The 18,859-nt window shown below is 38.7% G+C and overlaps 1 protein-coding gene across 6 annotated transcripts in view; it reads right to left on the reverse strand.

The window, feature by feature from the left end:
• Window positions 1-442: 442 nt before the first annotated feature.
• The window catches only part of PTPRM (protein tyrosine phosphatase receptor type M), a 495,115-nt gene continuing 476,698 nt past the window's right edge, over window positions 443-18,859 (reverse strand). For all 6 annotated transcript variants that reach the window (XM_086740639.1, XM_086740640.1, XM_086740643.1 and 3 more), the window contains 9 exons: window positions 16,997-17,151; window positions 16,560-16,695; window positions 15,828-15,977; window positions 15,204-15,377; window positions 12,716-12,847; window positions 9,856-9,981; window positions 7,893-8,056; window positions 5,613-5,748; window positions 443-1,342 (listed from right to left, as the gene is read on the reverse strand). In XM_086740639.1, coding sequence (XP_086596765.1) covers window positions 1,289-1,342; window positions 5,613-5,748; window positions 7,893-8,056; window positions 9,856-9,981; window positions 12,716-12,847; window positions 15,204-15,377; window positions 15,828-15,977; window positions 16,560-16,695; window positions 16,997-17,151 — 1,227 coding nt within the window. In that variant the 3' untranslated portion in view covers window positions 443-1,288. The remainder of the gene's footprint in view (window positions 1,343-5,612; window positions 5,749-7,892; window positions 8,057-9,855; window positions 9,982-12,715; window positions 12,848-15,203; window positions 15,378-15,827; window positions 15,978-16,559; window positions 16,696-16,996; window positions 17,152-18,859) is intronic.

The following is an 18,859-nucleotide window of genomic DNA, read 5'->3' on the forward strand; positions in this document are numbered from 1 at the left end:
TTGAGGGTCCCCTCTAACCCTAACCCTAACCATTCTATGATTCTGTGATTCTAATTCACCTCTTTTCACATATTATAGAATCATAGAATGGTTAGGGTTGGAAGGGACCTTCAAAGGTCATCTAGTCCAACCCCCCTGCAAGGAGCAGGGACATCTCCAACCAGATCAGGTTGCTCAGAGCCTCATCCAAACTGGCCTTGAACGTTTCCAGGGATGGGGCATCTACTACCTCTCTGGACAACCTATTCCAGTGTTCTGCCACCCTCATTGTAAAAAATTTTTCCTAATATATATTGGCATGGCACATCTTGCTATTGGCTGGATCAACACCGGATCACACAATAAACATGCTCTGGAGATAGCTCAGTATTTACAAGGATTAATCAGAAAAGAAGCTTAGCTGAAGGCAGTCAGATGCCAAGGGATATTAAATTAAACGAGATTTTTATCATGTATGTAATTATTTATTGAGCTGAGAATCCATACAAGGTAAACAAATGTTTACACTATCATACAGTAAGCATTTCCAGGGCTTAATAAAAATGATTGTCACTCACTGTGCTTCACAAAAAAAATTCATTTTAATGAATAAATAATTTGATGAAATCAAAAATTATTTACAATATAAACAAATGAAAAAGCTTTGGATATATTAATCTGAACATCCTGTATTTTGCATTTTCTAACTGTATTTCTATCAAGATTCCCTCCCTGAAATGGTACAGAGTGGACAGAAATTGCAACTCAACAAAGTTAACATGATTTGGTACATGTCTTTCCATTAGTTCAGATAAGCTACATATGATTCATTTATTATGCATGTGTTAGAATACAAATATAACTAAAATCATATATTATCAAAATGCCAGACAGCATTCTCCACAGAACAGAAATGTACACTAGGCTGTGACAACAACTGAGAATCACAGGCAACGAAATATAACAGAAAAGTACAAATTCCTTCATAAGAATATAATTGTGCTCTCTTATTTACCTTAGGACTATGCTGCTTCACCACATCAATGGCTAGGTATGAATACAGTGTCCAACAACTGCCATGTGGTTTGGTGTACGTTCATATGAGTGTCAAGCAGCGGCATTATAGTGGAAAACGGGCAGTGCAAGCAGTTTTATAAACATCTTTTCGGGCTCTTAAAAAGAGCCAATTATACAAAGCAGTATAAGCATAACACTGAGAAGTCTTCATCTCGTTTACACAGATATCATGAAGCGACTTGCTTTGTTTGTGGTGGTGAAAGGAGGAACTTTGTCTGCGCTGTTAATGTGATCAGCCAGAATTCAAGTATTCCAGAGCCACTTCATAGCAGAATTTGTACTGATCCTGAAAAAGCAAAAGAAAACCACAAAGTCAGTTATTGAAGGACCTTAATTAAGGGGATCAATACTTCTCTTCTGTTAGCATTATTTACTATCAGCTGTTGTCAATGGAACCAGTTTGCAAATCCAATTCATATTCAGATAAGAAAATCTTTATGTTAAGCAGACAATAGACACTACACACAGTAACTTACGGTAGCGCTCCTATTAGATGCGTATTTAGCTGCTCTACTACACTTGTATGAGAAAAAATGACTACATGTAAACAAATCAACTTGCAATCCATCTGTTATCTGCCAAAATGCTCATGTAGCTCTTTAACAGAATTGGAGTTACTGGAATTCCTCCCTGGAAATGTTTATCTTAAAACAGACCCAGTGTCTAGTGCCTCCCAGATCATAACTTTTTTATTTTGATGTCGTTCATACACTTGCTGCATTTCAGGGAAAGAGCTGCTTACTGTTCCTCCTCTATGTGCAGCCCAAACCCATGCTGAAATACCGTATTCTCCCAGTGCACCAGGCCTGATCTCACAGCTAAATTAATTTGATTCATTCCAATTAATTTTCAGCAATTAATGGTTATGCATAGGTTAGACTCTTAACAGCTCTTCAGGTTAAGTTTTCAGGTGCCAGCCCTGTGCTTCAAACACAGACCTGCTGGTTTTGTTTGCAGCTGCTTGGAAATGAGGCTGATCTCGGGGAAATCCCCATCCCGTGGCACACAAACCCAGCCTGCATCCTTCAGAGATGAAGGGTCATCACTTCACCCCCTTCGCATCTTCAGCAATACAGAGAGGCCAATGCTTTTGACTGACCCTTGCCCACCCTGCAACTTTAAATGATGCAGTCACTGATGACCTCGCACTTTTGTATGCACACATACATCCCTCTTCTGTTTTCCTTCTTTCTACTTGCAGTATTTAGCAATACTACAAACATTTAAATGAAATAAAAAAGTTGAATGAAATAGTAGGTGCGGGTTCCCTGAATACCATGGGCTCTGGCTTCTAAAATCTCAGTTTGGAAATACTTGCCAGTTTTCTGACTATTTCTGCCACTGAAATGCCTCTTTCTCTTATGCACTTCAATCAATTAACAAAAGATAACTAAGCGTGTACTATCATATGGGAGCAACAACAGACTTAACTAGCTGACAGCACTCAGCCTTCACCTCCCCAACATCACAAGTAGGAAGATTTCAATTACACTTCAGATACATTCTCCTTTTCATCGATGCAAACATTTTAAAAGATTAACTCTTGTGATTTTGGGTCACATTTTAGCTGAGGAGAGAGTCCACTTTAACACATAAGAGACTAAATAATATGACAGCAATCAAAAAGCCATTAACAAACATGGACAATTTCTAAGTTCTTTTGTTGAGAGGTACAAATCTTAGGTGCACATATCACCTAAGTTATGAATGAATTGTACATGAGGTTTTAAGATCCTGCAGGGATCCATAAACCGCTTTTATCTTCTTCAGAATGAGAAAAGAATAAAAAAGAAGAAAGGAAAGAAAGGAGTGTTATGTAAAGTATTTATTTTCTGCTTTTATTGTATATGTTTCTAAATAAATGAAAATTATTCTGTAACTACATAACAGACCAAAACAAGAGATCAGCCACTCATCCATTTCCATTTTTCTAAGCATTTTATGCTGATTAACTGTCGTTTTTAGTAAACTGAATACCTGTCTTAAAAAGCAGATATATATTATTTCCCACTGTGTTCACTCATGTGTGTCCTTTGTAAATTTTTATTATTCACATGATGGTGGATATTAGAATTCTCTTTACATTAGCTAGCTTCAGAGAGGTATATATTTTTTCTTTTTCTAGGACACCTATTGGTAGGTCCAATAATATTTATCACAAAACGCTTCTGGCTTTCTGTAACAGACATTTTGTAATCCGTGTGTTACCTTTGTATGACGGCTGAAGAATTTAATAATTTCAATATTGTATGGATGTGGTGTTCAGATTTTTGTACTTGCAGGAATATCAAAGGTTTAAATAAAATTAAGAGTTTAATCCCTAAGTACTGACCATAAAGATCGCCCTTCATCTAGTCAGAAAGTGCTTAACAGGTATCTATAAAGTAGTCTTGAAAATATTTTTGTGACATACTGTTATAATTCTGAGCATTTCATCTTTTACCACAGAATTTTACAAAGGTAGATGAGTATTATTGCTCTTATTTTTCAAATATGGAAACTGAGTCAGACACGTTAATATAAGAAAGGTCATAAAGTCAGTAACAGGATCAGGAAAACACCTCAAGTGTCCTGATTCCCTTTTACCATGAAACAATCTACACGGAAATTGAAACCTCGGTAATTCAAATATTTGTTCCTGCAAAGTAACAGACCAAGACTGAAGAGATGTGGTTCTAACTCTGCTTTGTCAGTGAATTATGTGATAATGGGAAAAATCCTGATTATCCCCTGACTTCGTTCCTCTGTCTGTAAAATAAGGAAAACAATACGGATATCCTTCACAAGTGTTTTGAAATTTCCTAATGAAAAGGCCTTACAAGGCCTCTCAATGTCGTCCAGACATTCTCAATACCATCCTCAATTTACTAAAAGCTATTTTTATACTTTAAAATAATACATTTAGCTTTTGATTAAAAAAAAAATCTCTGCTGGAAAATGGACGGTTGCCTGACAAATCTATACCTGGAGAACTGTCACAAATGGAAATTTATAGAGAGTATTTTCTTCAATTGTACATCTTCACACTGGTAATTTTCTTTTTATTTCTATAAAATAAATGAATAAGAGATCGGTGACTTCTGTGAACTTAAGCTGTGGTAGAACAGAAAGCAGTAGGCCTGTCAAGTCTCTAAGAAGTAGGACATTTTTCTTAGTATCTAGAAAATAAAAATGTATAGTTCTCAGCACGATGATTCTCCTCCTAAGAATATAAACTAGAGGAAGAGGAGCCAGCTAAGCTGCTCCTTCCCACCACTGTGAAAGCTTGATAGTTTCTCACTGGTACAAGAATCACAGTTCCATGTTGCTGCTCATGGCCCTGTGGTGCTGCTTGTAAACTCCCTCCTCGCTTTGCACAGCTGGCAACATCTGGCTTTTTACCATGACCCTGGCCAGAACAGGGCCTAGGGGAGAGTCTGGGACTTCACAGGTAGGCTGGATGAGAGCACTATGATGGAGGATGTGGTGGGAGCCATTCTTCTATGGGACAGATCAGGCGCAGTGATGCATCTGGTGGGGAAGTGGATAACCCTAGCCATCTACACATGAACCTGAAAGCCTCATGCTACCCAACAGAAATTCCTGCTTTCTGCTCGTTCTCCAGTGTGTTTCACACCCAGATCTCGGTAGCTCATCTGAGAGAGGGGATTCTCTTCTAAAATTACAAGAGGCTGGACCAGCTCTGTGAGATGCCTCCTGCCTCACCCTGGGCACTCTGTAGAAAAGATGCTGAAATATAACCCAAACTTCTTTAACCAGAGTTTGCAAAGTTAGCTCAGATTGGTTTAGCATCCCTGAAACTGTCCAGATGCTGCTTCCTCCTGTCTACGATGCTAAATCAAATACAGCTGCCTCTTAAGCAGCCACCTCTACAGCAGGATGTTGTAAAACACTGTCTTTTATAGCCCAGACTTCAGAATAGGATATCACGCTACACCTATCTCCAAGTACAGAACTACGCACTGGAGTGTAAGAACCTGCTGGTTTAAGCTGTTCTGCAGCTCTTGTGGCATAGCAGCTGGCACTTGAGCAATTCTGAATTTTAAAAAAAAGCTCATAAAACTCTCTCTAGGAAAATAATTGCACATGGCTCCTTGTTTCTGAACTTCTTTAATCTTTCTATGAGATAGAGCAACCATAATTAAATGCAATATTGTGGATGTCAAACTGAAATTCATGGCTTTGATAAATATTAGGCGATTAAGCTATTTATAAAATATATAATTTGAAAATCTGGCATTTCATTTTACATAACTATTATTTCTACCATGCAAGGGCTGCTCTCCACTTGGCTCAGTCTGCTAGAAAAGAAAATTAATAAGGATGTTCGTCTGAAAGTTTAAAACTCTTAAAAAATTCAAATGAACAGAGAGAAAGTCTCCTTGGGAAGAAAGCAGTGTAAAAATACTCTTACAAGTGAAGTGACTTCATTATCCCCTTTGAAAATGACTTGCTTGCTTTGTGAACAACTCCCACTGCAAATCTTGGAAATCGTACTGAGTCTTCTGAGAAAAAGGAACATTTTCTATTTAGTGGTGCAGTTAAAAAGCTCATACCAGAAGGTCCACCATGTTAGGCTTATTATTCCTCAGTGTCTTCACAGCATGGAATACGTCAACAGCCCTCTGATGTCGAAGCATTTCACAAACAATACTGATTGCACAAAATGTCCCACTGCGGCCACCTCCATTCCTACAATAAAAGTGACAAAACGGCTCAGTTACAATTGACTGTATGTTACAAGTTTGTACAGCACCAGGGATGACTACAGAAAGCATGAATTCCAGTAGGGAGAAACCACCGAACATTACTGCACCGGAAGGCTGCTGAACTCTAGGCAGAAGACGATTTATTAATTGGAATTAATGGGCTGAATGATGTCAAAGCTATGCTTCAGAATTCAGGAGCCTGAAAGCCTGGAGGGAATTGAATGGCTGAGTTTCACACCACCCTTCAGTGAACACTTGAGACAGCACAAAGGGGATGCTAAAATAAGGACAAGGTACATTTAGTTCAACACCCCTTGGCACTGTAAACACACAAGGTTGCAATGAATGTCAGTCCTGGAAATGTTATAGAGAAAGTGGATCTTTGCATTCTTTTATTCCAGATCCTGGTGCCTTCCTCCTGGACCCAAAAGCATTTTGGAGGAACAGCAAAAACGCCAAGTGTCTCATTTGCAGGAGCCCTTCTGGTGGCTCCACCTTCAGTGTGGCACTAGGTGGTGATGCCATATTCCCTTGGCTGATGCGCTTACTCCCTGGCAGTGGGCAGAGGGGTCGGCTGCCTGGCAGTGACTACTTTGAAAAGTGTATGTATTCCCCCTCCATCCACGGTATCAGAGAATGAGAACCCGAAGTGACTTGCCAACAAAGAAGCCAGGCACATATGTTCATCTGCATGATCAAATACAGTATTTAATAATACTTCATCCCCAGCTACTTTTAATCTTTAAGAGAATCTCTTTCTTTCTGGAAACCCTATTATTTTTACCGCTATTCTAATCAGAATTTTTAGGCTGTGCTTCACCAAAAATAATAAACCTTAATAATTACCAGAGTGCAGACTAGTTAGGTAGCGGGTCTTTCAAACCAACTTCGCAAATGGTTGATTTTCAAAGGAAGCTACAACGTCGCACATCTGTCACATCCAGGCAGTATGAAAAGAATGCTCTCTGCTGCCAAAACATTGCCTGATATTGTGGGACTCTCTGAGAATTTTAATTAAAATAAAGTCATTTAAAAGGATTATATTAGAGCTTTTTCTTTCTTTACTGCCTGGAAGTGACGCATGTGTGATGTTGTACAACTATTTAATATCATCAGCCACCTCAGAGATAACAGTAATTTGCACTTCAAAAGGGTCTTTTCAGCTAAAGATCTCAAAACATTAATTAATCACACTACACAATGCTCCTTTGATGAAAGTATTATTATCCCCATTCTACAGATGGGGAAACTGAAGAGCAATGACTTGTTCAAGGTCAGTGATAGGGGGAATTATTAATACACTCTCAGATTTTCCTCTATCATTCTAACATTCAGTAACTGCAAACCAAACTTTAGGAAGTTATTGCCTACTCTTGGGTCCCAACTTCTGAAAGCGTATTAGCATGTGCTTTTCCTGTTAGCACGTCCCTTCTTCATCATGGCAGCAACCTTTAAAGGTCTCTAAAAGCAGATGTTTAAAGGAAAAGGGATACAACTTCAAGCACTGAAGACTTGGTTTCAAAAGATCAGCTAGTGCTGAGGGCAAACAGCATGTACAAGTATTAAGCCATATCAAAAGGAGGATGGTGGCAGAGTGGATGAGAGCCTGCACCAGTGAAGCACAAAGGTCAGAGGAGGAAAAAATATATAACATTATTAGAGAAAGGTAAGGCAATTACAAGATCACCGTAACTGGTCTATCACGCCACTTTTACTTCTGTCCTTTATGTGTGGAAGAGGAATCATCCCTTCAACACTACTTATTTCTACAGTCTGTATCTGTAGAAATAAAAGGTATGTTGTTCTGAAGGTAGAATTTTCATTTACTCTGAATAAATATGCACCTTTTCCATTTACAAATGTCACTGGACATCTTTATATAAAATAGAGTTAACTTATACCCATCATCTTTTCACGGGGGTCTACCAAGGAATAGAGAGGGAAACTGATGAATCTGCACAAAAATCCCATCCAATTCCTCTTGTATTCAAAGCTTTTAAATGAGCAGCTGTATTATTTACCCAGTTCCAGATTAGACAGATGCCTCTTCACCTCTTCACAGATCTTTTAAAACCTGGCACAAATTCAGTATTCTCTTACTTTCTGTCTTCTGTTTCCAGTACTTACAAGCAATGTACAACCGTGCGTCCCTCTCCCCCATTATATTCTTCCTGCCACTTCTCTACTTGGCGGATGAGCTTCAAGAAGGAGCGTTTAGAAACGGGAGTGTCTCTGTACATGGGCCACCCCAGGAACTGGAACTGCTGCACCATCCGATAGCCATCTTGGGGCTGCAGAGATTCAGAAAACAGGCAGGAAAAAGTAACAGCATTTTTTTTAGTACATAATTTATATATTTACATCAATGAGGAAAGTTGTTCAGGCAGATCACCGTTGACAAACTACTAATGTAATTTCAACTGCCCTCGAGGAGTTATGACTTAATTTCCAACAGAGTTATTAGAATAAGAAGTTTTAAACAGAGTGCTATACAAATAGACCAGAATAGAGCAATAGTATAGCTGCAGAATCAAGCAAATAATTAATTAACATCATAGTAGGAACTTGGTAACAAAGAGGGAGCTGCAACACAACTTCAATTATATATCTGTTTTCTTCATATGCTCAGCATTTTGAAGAATGTTTGCATGCTTGTATCTTTTTTTTCACAGGAAAAGTCAAAACCTCTCAAGATATTCTGAAGCAGGAAACATTTAAAAAAACAAACGAAACCCTCAGATTTTTCTGGCTTATAAAAAAAAATCTAACTACATTTTATTTTGTTGTGTGCTACTGCAGCAGTCAGAACCCCTCTGGTGAAACGTTACTGAACAGTTGCTTTACGGTGATTTAAAATAAAAAAGGAGCCTAGAACAAGCGTTAGTGGCAGAAAATTACAGTCCTTTGAAAAGGGCATAATAAACACACATGAAAACTGTTTTCATAGTCTAGGATTTGCTACTTTCACTTCTGTGCAAAGTGAGGGCATTTTAGTGCCACTTTTAAAATGAGCAACACAGAAATGTCAACATTACATTTTTTTCTCTAGAATAAGAGGTAATGGAGAGGATTTAAGATTAACAAGCTAAGGGAATAAACTGAAGTGGATGCAGCATTAGATATGTTCTTCAAAATATGTCTGCTTTATGTCAAAATTTGGAATCTACTGATTTCCCAGTCAGTTTCCTTCAGCTGACAGCCCCTCTTCCCAAAGCACGTCAGCCAGACCCAGTGCCTGCTAAAGCTCACATTAACGCTGCTGGAGATTGCGTTTTAACGTTGCCAGATTTACTGCAAATGTACGGCGTTCATAGTATTAAAAAAAATCTTGAAGCTTACAATCTTTTTCCCTGTTCTGATATTAGGATGGTTTTGGGTGTGTTTTGGGGGCTTTTCACTGTCCTGACAGCTACTGGACCTCCTGGTAGTTCCCAGCTTTTTTTCAGCAGGGAGTTCTGCTTATTCCCAGCTGTGGTCCTTTGGTGATTGATGCCAGCCCATTGCAAAGGCTCCCTCCATCTGGATGGGAAGAGATGCCTGGTCTGTGGTGGAATCTTTTTTCACTCAGCTTGAAAGACATGCCTTGTTTAGTCTTCTGTCAACTTTATGGGAACATAAAAGCTGGATATGAGAACACACTTGTCCCTCTAAAGTGCTTACATATATTATGAAGTGTGATTAGTGGGACAGGATCTTCACTAAAAGCCTGGGACTGGTATTGAAAAACATGCCTAGTACTGGTGCACAGCTTTCTTCTCATGACACAGGACACAAATATGCAAGATGGCTAATTTCAAACTGTTGAAAACTGCACTTATTTTGGCATTTCTTGGCTACCATACCATCTGAATACTGCATTTATTTGATTTGCATTTAACACACTTGAGATATGCATTAAAATATTTTTAAATTACACATAGAAGGCTTTTCCCCTGTTGATTATGGTGTGACTCAGTATTGCACCATTGCTTTCAAACAATTAAGCTGAAAAATGAGAATGATTTTATGTGAGTTTAACATTTATTGTTGTGATTTGAGTAGAGTCAGGTCATGTACTGAGACAGAATTGTTTTCCAGATAGCATCCTTACTCTGGCTGCATTATAAATTCGGAATATCCGGCTGATTATGTCTTCTTCTAAATCAGCTGACACAAACTCCACCTGAATAGGACCATGTCGGTGTACTCCATTTTCTGGCCAGTACTGAGGACACAACTATAAAAAACCACAAATACAGAAGAACACAGTTAATCACTTTGAATTTCATGCTGCCTCAATATACTTTTCTAGATTTTTCTTTGTGCTACATTTATTACTGAAATTCTAACACAGTATGTTTATAGAATAAACAGAGCACCATAGAATCATAGAATGATTTGGGTTTATTTTTCAACAACTGCTCAGTTTCACCTTATGAATGCCACCTGAAAATAGCAATTATGATTCCTTTAGTGCTCAGAAAACATTACTTCTAGGTATCTAAAAATCACAAAGTAATATTACCAATATCTTGCATCTTTTTACTGTCTAATAATATCACGATGACTTAATCCAGGAACCAATTATCATATGTGTTAATACTTTAAAGATTAAATCAACATTTTCCAAGGAAGTGTTTGAAGATAGACTCTGCTTGTTCATTTTTTTTTAAAAAAAAACACCCTAATGATTTTTTCTAAGGAATATTTAGAGCAGTTCAAGCATGTAGCTTTTGAAGGCATTCACCAAAATTAAGTATGAACTCATGAAATTTTGTTTGCTTGCAGAAACATTGATGTCATATTTGGAACTTTATTTCATTCACTAAAACAGCTGCGCTCTTCATTCTGCTGCATTGCTGTTGGTGATCCAGAGCCGAGCTGACAAATCGCATGTACTCCAGATGTTGTTTTGCATTTCTTATAACACTTATTCCTCAACCAAGCCGTTTAGATATGAATACATTTTAGGAAAACATAATCATTTACTACATCAATTAAAAAGAGAACAGGGTCTGATTTGCAGGAATTCACTTTAACAAGTTAAAACCAGAAATTTCGAGTAGGAAAATATATTTTCATTTACGTTAAACCCCCCACATGATTCAGTCTGCTGAGCAAATTACTTTCCAAATATTGTCTAAATCTCACACAAATTTTTATTATGAAATATGCCAGTGTATAGGATAGCAAAACATCATGCATACAACTAATGCAAATGCCAGTGCTCAGACAATTTAACATATACACAATGTAGTACACGTCTTTCAAATACATAGGAATAGTGTTCTAAGAGCTCTTTGAAAAATGCTTAAATGATAATAAGCGGAACTGTTTGCAGGAGCTGTTTTAGGAAGCCAAGATTTTCAAGTTCTAAAGAAACCAAAAGCATTTAGGTCTGTGCATTTTGCATGCATGTGATGGTAGGGACTCTCTTTAAGTCAGAGTCACTGTGAAGGGCTGAATTTCATTTCCCGATGGAGCACAGCAATCCACATAAATTGTAATATTTAAACAGAACTGTAAACACTCCATATATACATAAATAATAATGATAACAGTAATTATTAATAAATCTGAATGTAATGCGTGTTTTTAATAAGCTCTGCCCTCTCTCCACTTGTGTTTGCTCTAAGGGTTTTGAGATTTATTCCTAATGAAAAGATTGTTACTCACATTAGAGGAAAAAGGTTTAACATACTGCAAAGGCAGGTGCATTAACTCCATATCCCAATAGCTTTTAAAAGCCTGTGAGGCTAATAAATGCTTGAAATAGCCATGCGCTATTGTAAATTCAAACCACAGCCCACAAATTAAAAAAACTCTGTTCAGCAGTCCCTAACAGTCTGACTCCCTTGAGTCTTTCTTTATTCACTCAGAAAATAATCTTAGACTCATGAATAAAAGTTTTGTCTTTCATTTCTATTTTTCTCCCTGTAGACAGTTAAGGGCTTGGAATCAGAAATTCAGTCTTTAAAATAGTGTGTGGAATTCCTACACAGTCCTTTGAAAGACAAAACGGAAGATTAGAATGTCGTAAAAACAAATTCTTCATGTTAAAAAGAAATAAAAGGAAACATTTTTCTAACTATGTGCAATACTCAACAAAGCTAAAAAGATTCTTGATATCCAGAATAAAAATGACATGCAGTCTGCTATGAAAAATAACAATTGCTTTTAACCAATAATTAGCAAATATTTACATATTAAGAATCCAGATTACCACCACGTTATTCCAGCAGACGGCTGGTGCAGTTTGTTGGAACCAAGGAAATTATATCTGTGTAAGAACTTGGAATTACGCAGGTGTGAGCCAGGCTCTAGGACACTTAGTGATTAATGCTAGCGATTAAATTGCCAAACCAATAGGTACGGTTTTCCAGTATTCTAAAGGACATGTACAGCACGCACAACTCTTTTGTAAGGTAATTACATTCTCCCATACGTTTCATTGCCCTGTTTTCTCTCCCGAAGGATGCTTCGTCTCCAATTGTGTCTCTATCTCCTTGCTAACAATGTCATTTTGTGCCACACATAACACAGATTTTCACACTGGGAACACCTATCCCCTGGTAAGCAGACCGAGGTCATTGACCTGTTTCAGGCAGGCTAATGAATAGCTGTTGGCTTCTGTTTATTACTTCTGGCTATTATTAGTGTGTTTCAGACTGGAGTCAGAATTTTACAGGCATGATTTTTGTTTTTTAGCAGCTCTTCTCAAAGCATGTTCTCTTATCCGAATAAATCATGGGTGCATGCACTTACGTGTGTGTGCAGTAACATTTTGGTGGAGAAGTTGCTGATGGTCTGATTTATTCCTCTTTCCCTATGTGTATCTGCAAACTACAAATCAATTTTTTAGTGTGTTAGTATTTAATGTTGTTTTGTAAAAATAATGATGTCCTGAAGATGTTCTGAAATGCTGAGGCTCTAGCGCTTCTCTTTTGAATGGAGCAGTTTTCCAGACTTACTTGTGCAGGATCCACATCGTTCAGCATAACTATTGAAGTGCAGTGATAATCTAGGACCAGTCTCCAGAAATCTTTGACAGTATTTGGTAAAGGATGCTGCGTAACTATAAAAGCTGACGGTTGCTTGTAGCTCTGCAAAGAAATAATGAGATAGTGAGAAGAATGGCAAGAGATGAAAATCTATTTAGCAGAATGCCAGTCATAGCCCCAAAACTTTGGGACCAAAATTATTATTTCTATTTTCTATATAATGAATACATTTTTTTTTCCCAGCTCTTTCCTGAGATCTTACATGCTTCAAAGTTAATAAAGTGCATTTGGGCAGAATAGAACTTCTGCAGATGTTCTATTTCTGAAATGTATTTTATCCCACAGGCATAGAGTAAAATCATCAGAGGTTTTTGCCGCCAATGCAACTCCTACAAAATTTTGAGCAACAGTTTTGTTCTGAGCTGTTAATGGATAGATTAATCTTGGCTGTCTGCACTTAGCTGTTAATTTGAATGATGCCCATGAAAGGAAATATCTAGTTATATTTCAGAAATATTGTTGAATATTCTGACAGCACCATGGATATCCAAGGGATAAATTTCAGTGCGCTTTGGTGTTTTTTTAGTACCAGAGTATGTTGTTGACTGATCTGTCTGGTGGAACTGTTCCATTGTGGATCTTCTACTACCATTTTCACTTACATCCTCCTGAGTGTTGCAGGCCAGTGTGGCCATTCTGGGGCAGCTGTTGGGAGTGGTTGCCATTGCCTTCATTAAGGAGGACAAGGAAGCCTCTACATGCCCTGAACTGAAGCATTTGTACTGTGACAGAGATACAAACTGATCAGCTGTTTGCATCTTTCTTTCAGAGGCAGTCACTGAAGAGACCACAGAAAATGAATCCAGTGTGTTCTGGGGTACAGATGAAGGCATGCAAGACTTCAGTTCTTTGTTTTGGTTTCAGCAAACTGCAACCAGCAGGTGTTGATGCTGCTGGTACACCAGTCAGCAGCCTGCTATCCTACTGGTCCTGTCTCGCTGGAAGTTGCATGCAGATGAGAGATGCTCGAAGGGCTCTCCATTACTCGCTCACTTAGAAGCTCGAGCAGATTTTATGGAAAACCATTCTCAAACTAATTCTGATATGGAAAATTATGCTTGCTACTTCTTTTGCTTGAAGTGAGCTCTAAAGGCTTACATGAGGTGATCTGACTGCATCTCAACTGACGCAAGTGGAGAGGGTGAAATGCATCATCCTACTGGCTGGAGACTGAGTGTTTAGAGAGAGGGACAAATGTCTGCTCCTGTCTGTCAGTGCAGGTATATTGCAGGAGCCTGGCTAGAGTGCTTCAGGGGGAAAGCAATCCAAACCACCTCCTCTCTCGGAGCCTTTTGCCCAGACACGCTTTTGGATCCAGGTCATTGTTTCAACAATGAAGAAGGGAAGCATTTTCACAGCAAATACTGAGGCACTGCTGTTTCTGAGCAGTACTTAATTTACAGAACAAAACAGTACTGAACTCTCCAGGAAAGAAGACAATGTAATGGCAAGGCTGTAAATTGCAGATCAAGGAAACTCTGTTCTAATATGAAATGTCATTGACCTACTATGAGAATTTGGAGAAGTCACTGACACCTTTGTTCTCAGTTTCTCTACACAGATAAACACAGGGATAATACACCTATTTTTTCACAGGAGTGTTTTGAACTTAGGATTACTTTAGAAAAATGCTTTGAGAACTTGGAAGGAAAGAAATGCAAAAACTGCTATAAACTGTTAATACTCTAGCTTCACTTTTCAAAAAGGCCATTTACAATGTGTTCATTCCTTGCTAACCTCTGTTTTCTTGTTGTTTATGTGTTTGACAATTGTAATTACTACAGCTCGAAACTGTCAAAGATAGGCTATAAATATCTACAGACTGTAAGGGCGGTTTAAGTATCTTTTTACCAATATTCTACAAGCAGGATTAGAATTACCACAGATGCATTAGGAAAAAAAAAAAACCCCACACATGAACAGGAATCATTCATCCAAAAAGAAATAAACGGAAAGACTGAAGTAATGGCTTGTGTGCTATCTTGTGCTGACAGACAATTTTTTTTTGGTTAATTACCGTTTAAATTAGAAACAAAGGGAAATGAAATATTGCTGCAAACCTTATTATCCTATTTAACTGCCTCAGTGTCTTAATAGGTAACTCTCTTTTTTCCTAGGCCAGACAGTTAAAAATTCAAGCACCAGGGAGGAATCCAGAAACATCTAGCTTATCAAAACTCCCTGACTTGCTCTCTGAGCATGGCTTTGGAACCTTGGCTGTGACATAACATACGTGGGATCCTAAATGCACTTGCGAGTTTAAAGATTTTGTGCCATGTTTTTGGAAAACAAGCTAGAAGGCTTTCAGTCTTCTTATGCTGATTCCACTTTCTCACATTGCTCAGTTTGGAGGGCTGCTTATTCCCTTTTTATTATTAATGATGTAGTGGAGACTTACATCCATCAGTGCGGCATTAATGTAGTTACTGCTCTCCCCATCTATCGTTATGAGGAAAGGCAGGCATCTGTCTGGAGGCAGAACATCCATACAGCGATTCTTCTCATGGTTTCGTGGTAAAAGTGCTATGCTGCAGTCTTCTACGCGCAGTGTTGGAGTCACCATATTTAAAGTCTTTCAAAAAGAGTAAACAATACAACAGAAAAATTAACACAGCAGTGAAAGTATCCCAAAATATTTAAGAATAGATCATCTCAGCGTTCAGTTTCAATGGAATCAATATGCAGAGAAATGAAAACACATCACAGTCAGCAGGGTTTGGAAGCATACAGATCTGAAAAATAACCTCAAAGACAGCTGCAGTAACCTGCCTTCTGGAGAAAGGACAGCAGAAAGAATTGACATACTTCCCTTGAGTAAAAACATTTCACTACTACCTCATAGCATTCTATTATGATTTAGCATAATTCAATAGCAATTAGTGACATGTCCTTTTCCCTTTTTTTGCCGTCTTTCCCTCCAAGGCCTGGTCCAAAATTCACATGGTTATAAGCAATGATTTAAGCAGAAGTCTTTAGTATAACTGAACCGTATAGCTTCTAGGTAATGCTAGCCACAACTTACCCTGAATTCCTCTTTGATCTGGCTGGAGTTAGTTTGAGGATCCAGTTTATTCATTTCATAGTAAACAGATCTCACTTGAGAAGCTGGAATAGATGTGTCTCCACAAAGACAGGCTTCCAGGATAGCATCATGGATGAATACATACTGTTCCTAGTAAAGCAATTAAAATAATTACTTATATAGAGAGTATATGCTATTAGTATTTTTGTAAATAAAAAAGAACAACTAATAGGGTTGCCATTAATTCTCTCTGACTTTACCAGCACTGAAGCAATACCGGAAAGAACAGCAGTAGTTCATAAAACTTTATCCCACTCACTTAGAAATTAATATAGAAGAATTGACTCAAAATAGTTACAAGTACAAAGAGAAGTGTAGTAACACTCCATAATAAAATTCAGAATGTTTCTGCTTTCCTCATTCCTTTGCACAGCTCTGTAGGTGCTATCATGTAAGGGAGTCTCAATAAGATGTACTCCAGAATGAATCCTCCCCAGAGAGGAAACACTCAGGATTTTCTTTTTTCTTAAAAACCGTTGAGAACTTTAAGTGCAGTACAACTATGCACTTGTTTGGGCAGCAGTTCTTCAGGTGTGTGTGTGTATTATTTTCTGCTTATGGTTGAATAAACTACCTTCTGGATGGTGCCAGACACAAAGGGGCTCTACTTTTATGGGCTAGAATATTTTTTCTTGCAAAGCATAAGGTGGTATTCCAGTAGATTAACAATACCTCAGTCTGCACCATGTTTACTCTCCGAGATCGAAGCTCTCTCACGCAATTGTATATGTCTACAACACCTTCTCTTTCTGCCATATCTAGCATGATGTCAATAACAATGAAGCATCCAGTTCTGCCAGCACCAGCACTAGAGTAAAAGAAGAGCAGAGTTAATGTTCAGCAGTGTACTGGGAAATGTAAAGTGCAAGGGTTCATCTCGCAGGTACTTGATCAGTGGGATGGTTACTGAAACTGAGCCTTGCATTCAAGCATTTGCAGGATTTCAAACTCAGTTTTTCCATTCTTATTTATATTTTAGGTATTAAGTTACCATGGGTAGAGGTCCAGTGGCTTCAGCAATCTGCGTGGGGATTACACAGCATAGAAGAAGCAAAAGTAGGTCCTGAGTTTACTGGACAACACAATTAAGTGATTTCTGTTCTACCTACCTGCAGTGAACAACCAGAGGGCCAGCATTTGGTGGGCTCTTGGATTTGACCTGCCGTACAAATCCCAACAGGCCTGTTGCATGGTACGGTACACCATGGTCTGGCCAGCCGGTGAAGTGAAACTGCCGAATTTCTCGAATCTCATGGGCACCTCTCTGTTGAAAAGACAAGGGTTGAAAAAGAAAAACAAGCTGGAATGTGAAAGAAACTGGATGAGAGGTATCGTAAGAATGTAACTTCAAAAGCCTGAGCCTTCCTGGAAAGCATCCACCCCCTCCCAGTACAATCTGTACAGAGTGTTGGAGAGCTTTCTCATAGCAGGAGAGTAAGTTCAAAGGTTACATATCAGCTGGTTTCAAACTCTTCCAACAAACGAGTAATTTAGCACTAGATTGGCGAGAAACTTGTAGCAACAAGCCAGACACTCATCTCTATATTTAAGCATTAGGTTGCTTTCAAAACTGTGGCTGTAAGATGCATGCCATGATCACAGAACAGGTCAGCAGCAAGGCTGCAAACATACAGCACAGATGACATTTCCGCCCCCCCCCACCCCCCCCCACCCGCCACTGTTCTCTGCAGGAGTTTTGCTGCCGACTTCAGGGAACTACAGCTTCAGCATAATTTTCCTTATCATTTGTCTCCTTCATTGGTCTGAAAGAAACAGCTGAATTGTAAGAAACCTTTTTGTACCCCCAGTCACAGGGGCTGCATTTGTAGCCCTCCGCTTGCTTACCCTTCAAGTGATTTGCCACAGTCTACAAGGATGTGGATATGGAGAGACAGGTATGAATGAGAAGCTGATCGTGTAAGTAATTTCCCATGTGACTTTCTGGAGCAGTCTGGCTATTAGAGGTGTGTATGCTAAGTTTGATTTTCTTAGTGCTTGTATTTCCCCTTCCCCCTCTAAAAATGTAGCTGCCAGTATTTTATTCTCATTAGAAATCAACAGACCAGAGGCCATCATACATATTTCATAAGCAAACAGCAAAATTACGACATATCATGTCTAAGCTGGACTAAATGTCAGTGATATTAATAACTGGTGGTTTACAGTTTTTCTTCGTAAAGATGTATTTCCTGTCTTGAGCTGGTTTGCATATAAAAGGCCTAATTCTCTTTGCATAATGAAGTAATATAAGCTTCCTAATTTATTGCTAGTATGAAAGCTAAAAGAGTCTGGGTTTTCAATGGTTGAGAAATTTTGGCCGTGCCACTGCTACGTGACTGGAGTGGGCTTGGTGTATCTTGGAGTCCTGATACTCTGACAGCTCAGGCTGGGGGCCTGTGGAGACTGGGCATCTGCTCAGAGGGATATCCACCCTCATCTCCCTTGGAAACCACGACACAAAAAGGCAAGCAAAGAAGAAGCTGAAGAGCATAGGCAGCGCTGCTGTAGACTGAAGAGATGACACCCTTGCAAGAGAAATGACCTTATATCCTAAAAACCAATTTGAAAACATATTGAAACCCAGGAAGAGACAAACTTAATTCGCATTTTAAGACAGTCTAGCAAAGACATCCAAATCCAATTTGGTCTCTGTACTCTGGGGATTTTAGTGTGTGTTAGTTAACACAGCTTTTCGCTACTGTAAGCAAGGCCTCCAACTCCGTAAATAGCTGTGTGTAGGTGGAGTATCCGTGTCCTCAACACTTTTATATTGCTCATAACAACTGCCCACAATCCCCCAAGAAACAAAGACCCCATACAAAAAAGCAATGCCATGACTATACAAGCAGAGGACTGAAATGAGTACCCCACACAAATTCTTCGTGCTGTACGCAGCCTTGATTTTCAAGCAAGTTTCAAAAAGTAAACTGCCCCTCCAAAATAACGTGCCCAGTTGTTGCGCAGATCAGGGT

Source organism: Chlamydotis macqueenii, chromosome 2 (genome assembly GCF_036417535.1).
Source record: "Chlamydotis macqueenii isolate bChlMac1 chromosome 2, bChlMac1.mat, whole genome shotgun sequence".
In the NCBI taxonomy this organism is placed as follows: Eukaryota; Metazoa; Chordata; class Aves; order Otidiformes; family Otididae; genus Chlamydotis; species Chlamydotis macqueenii.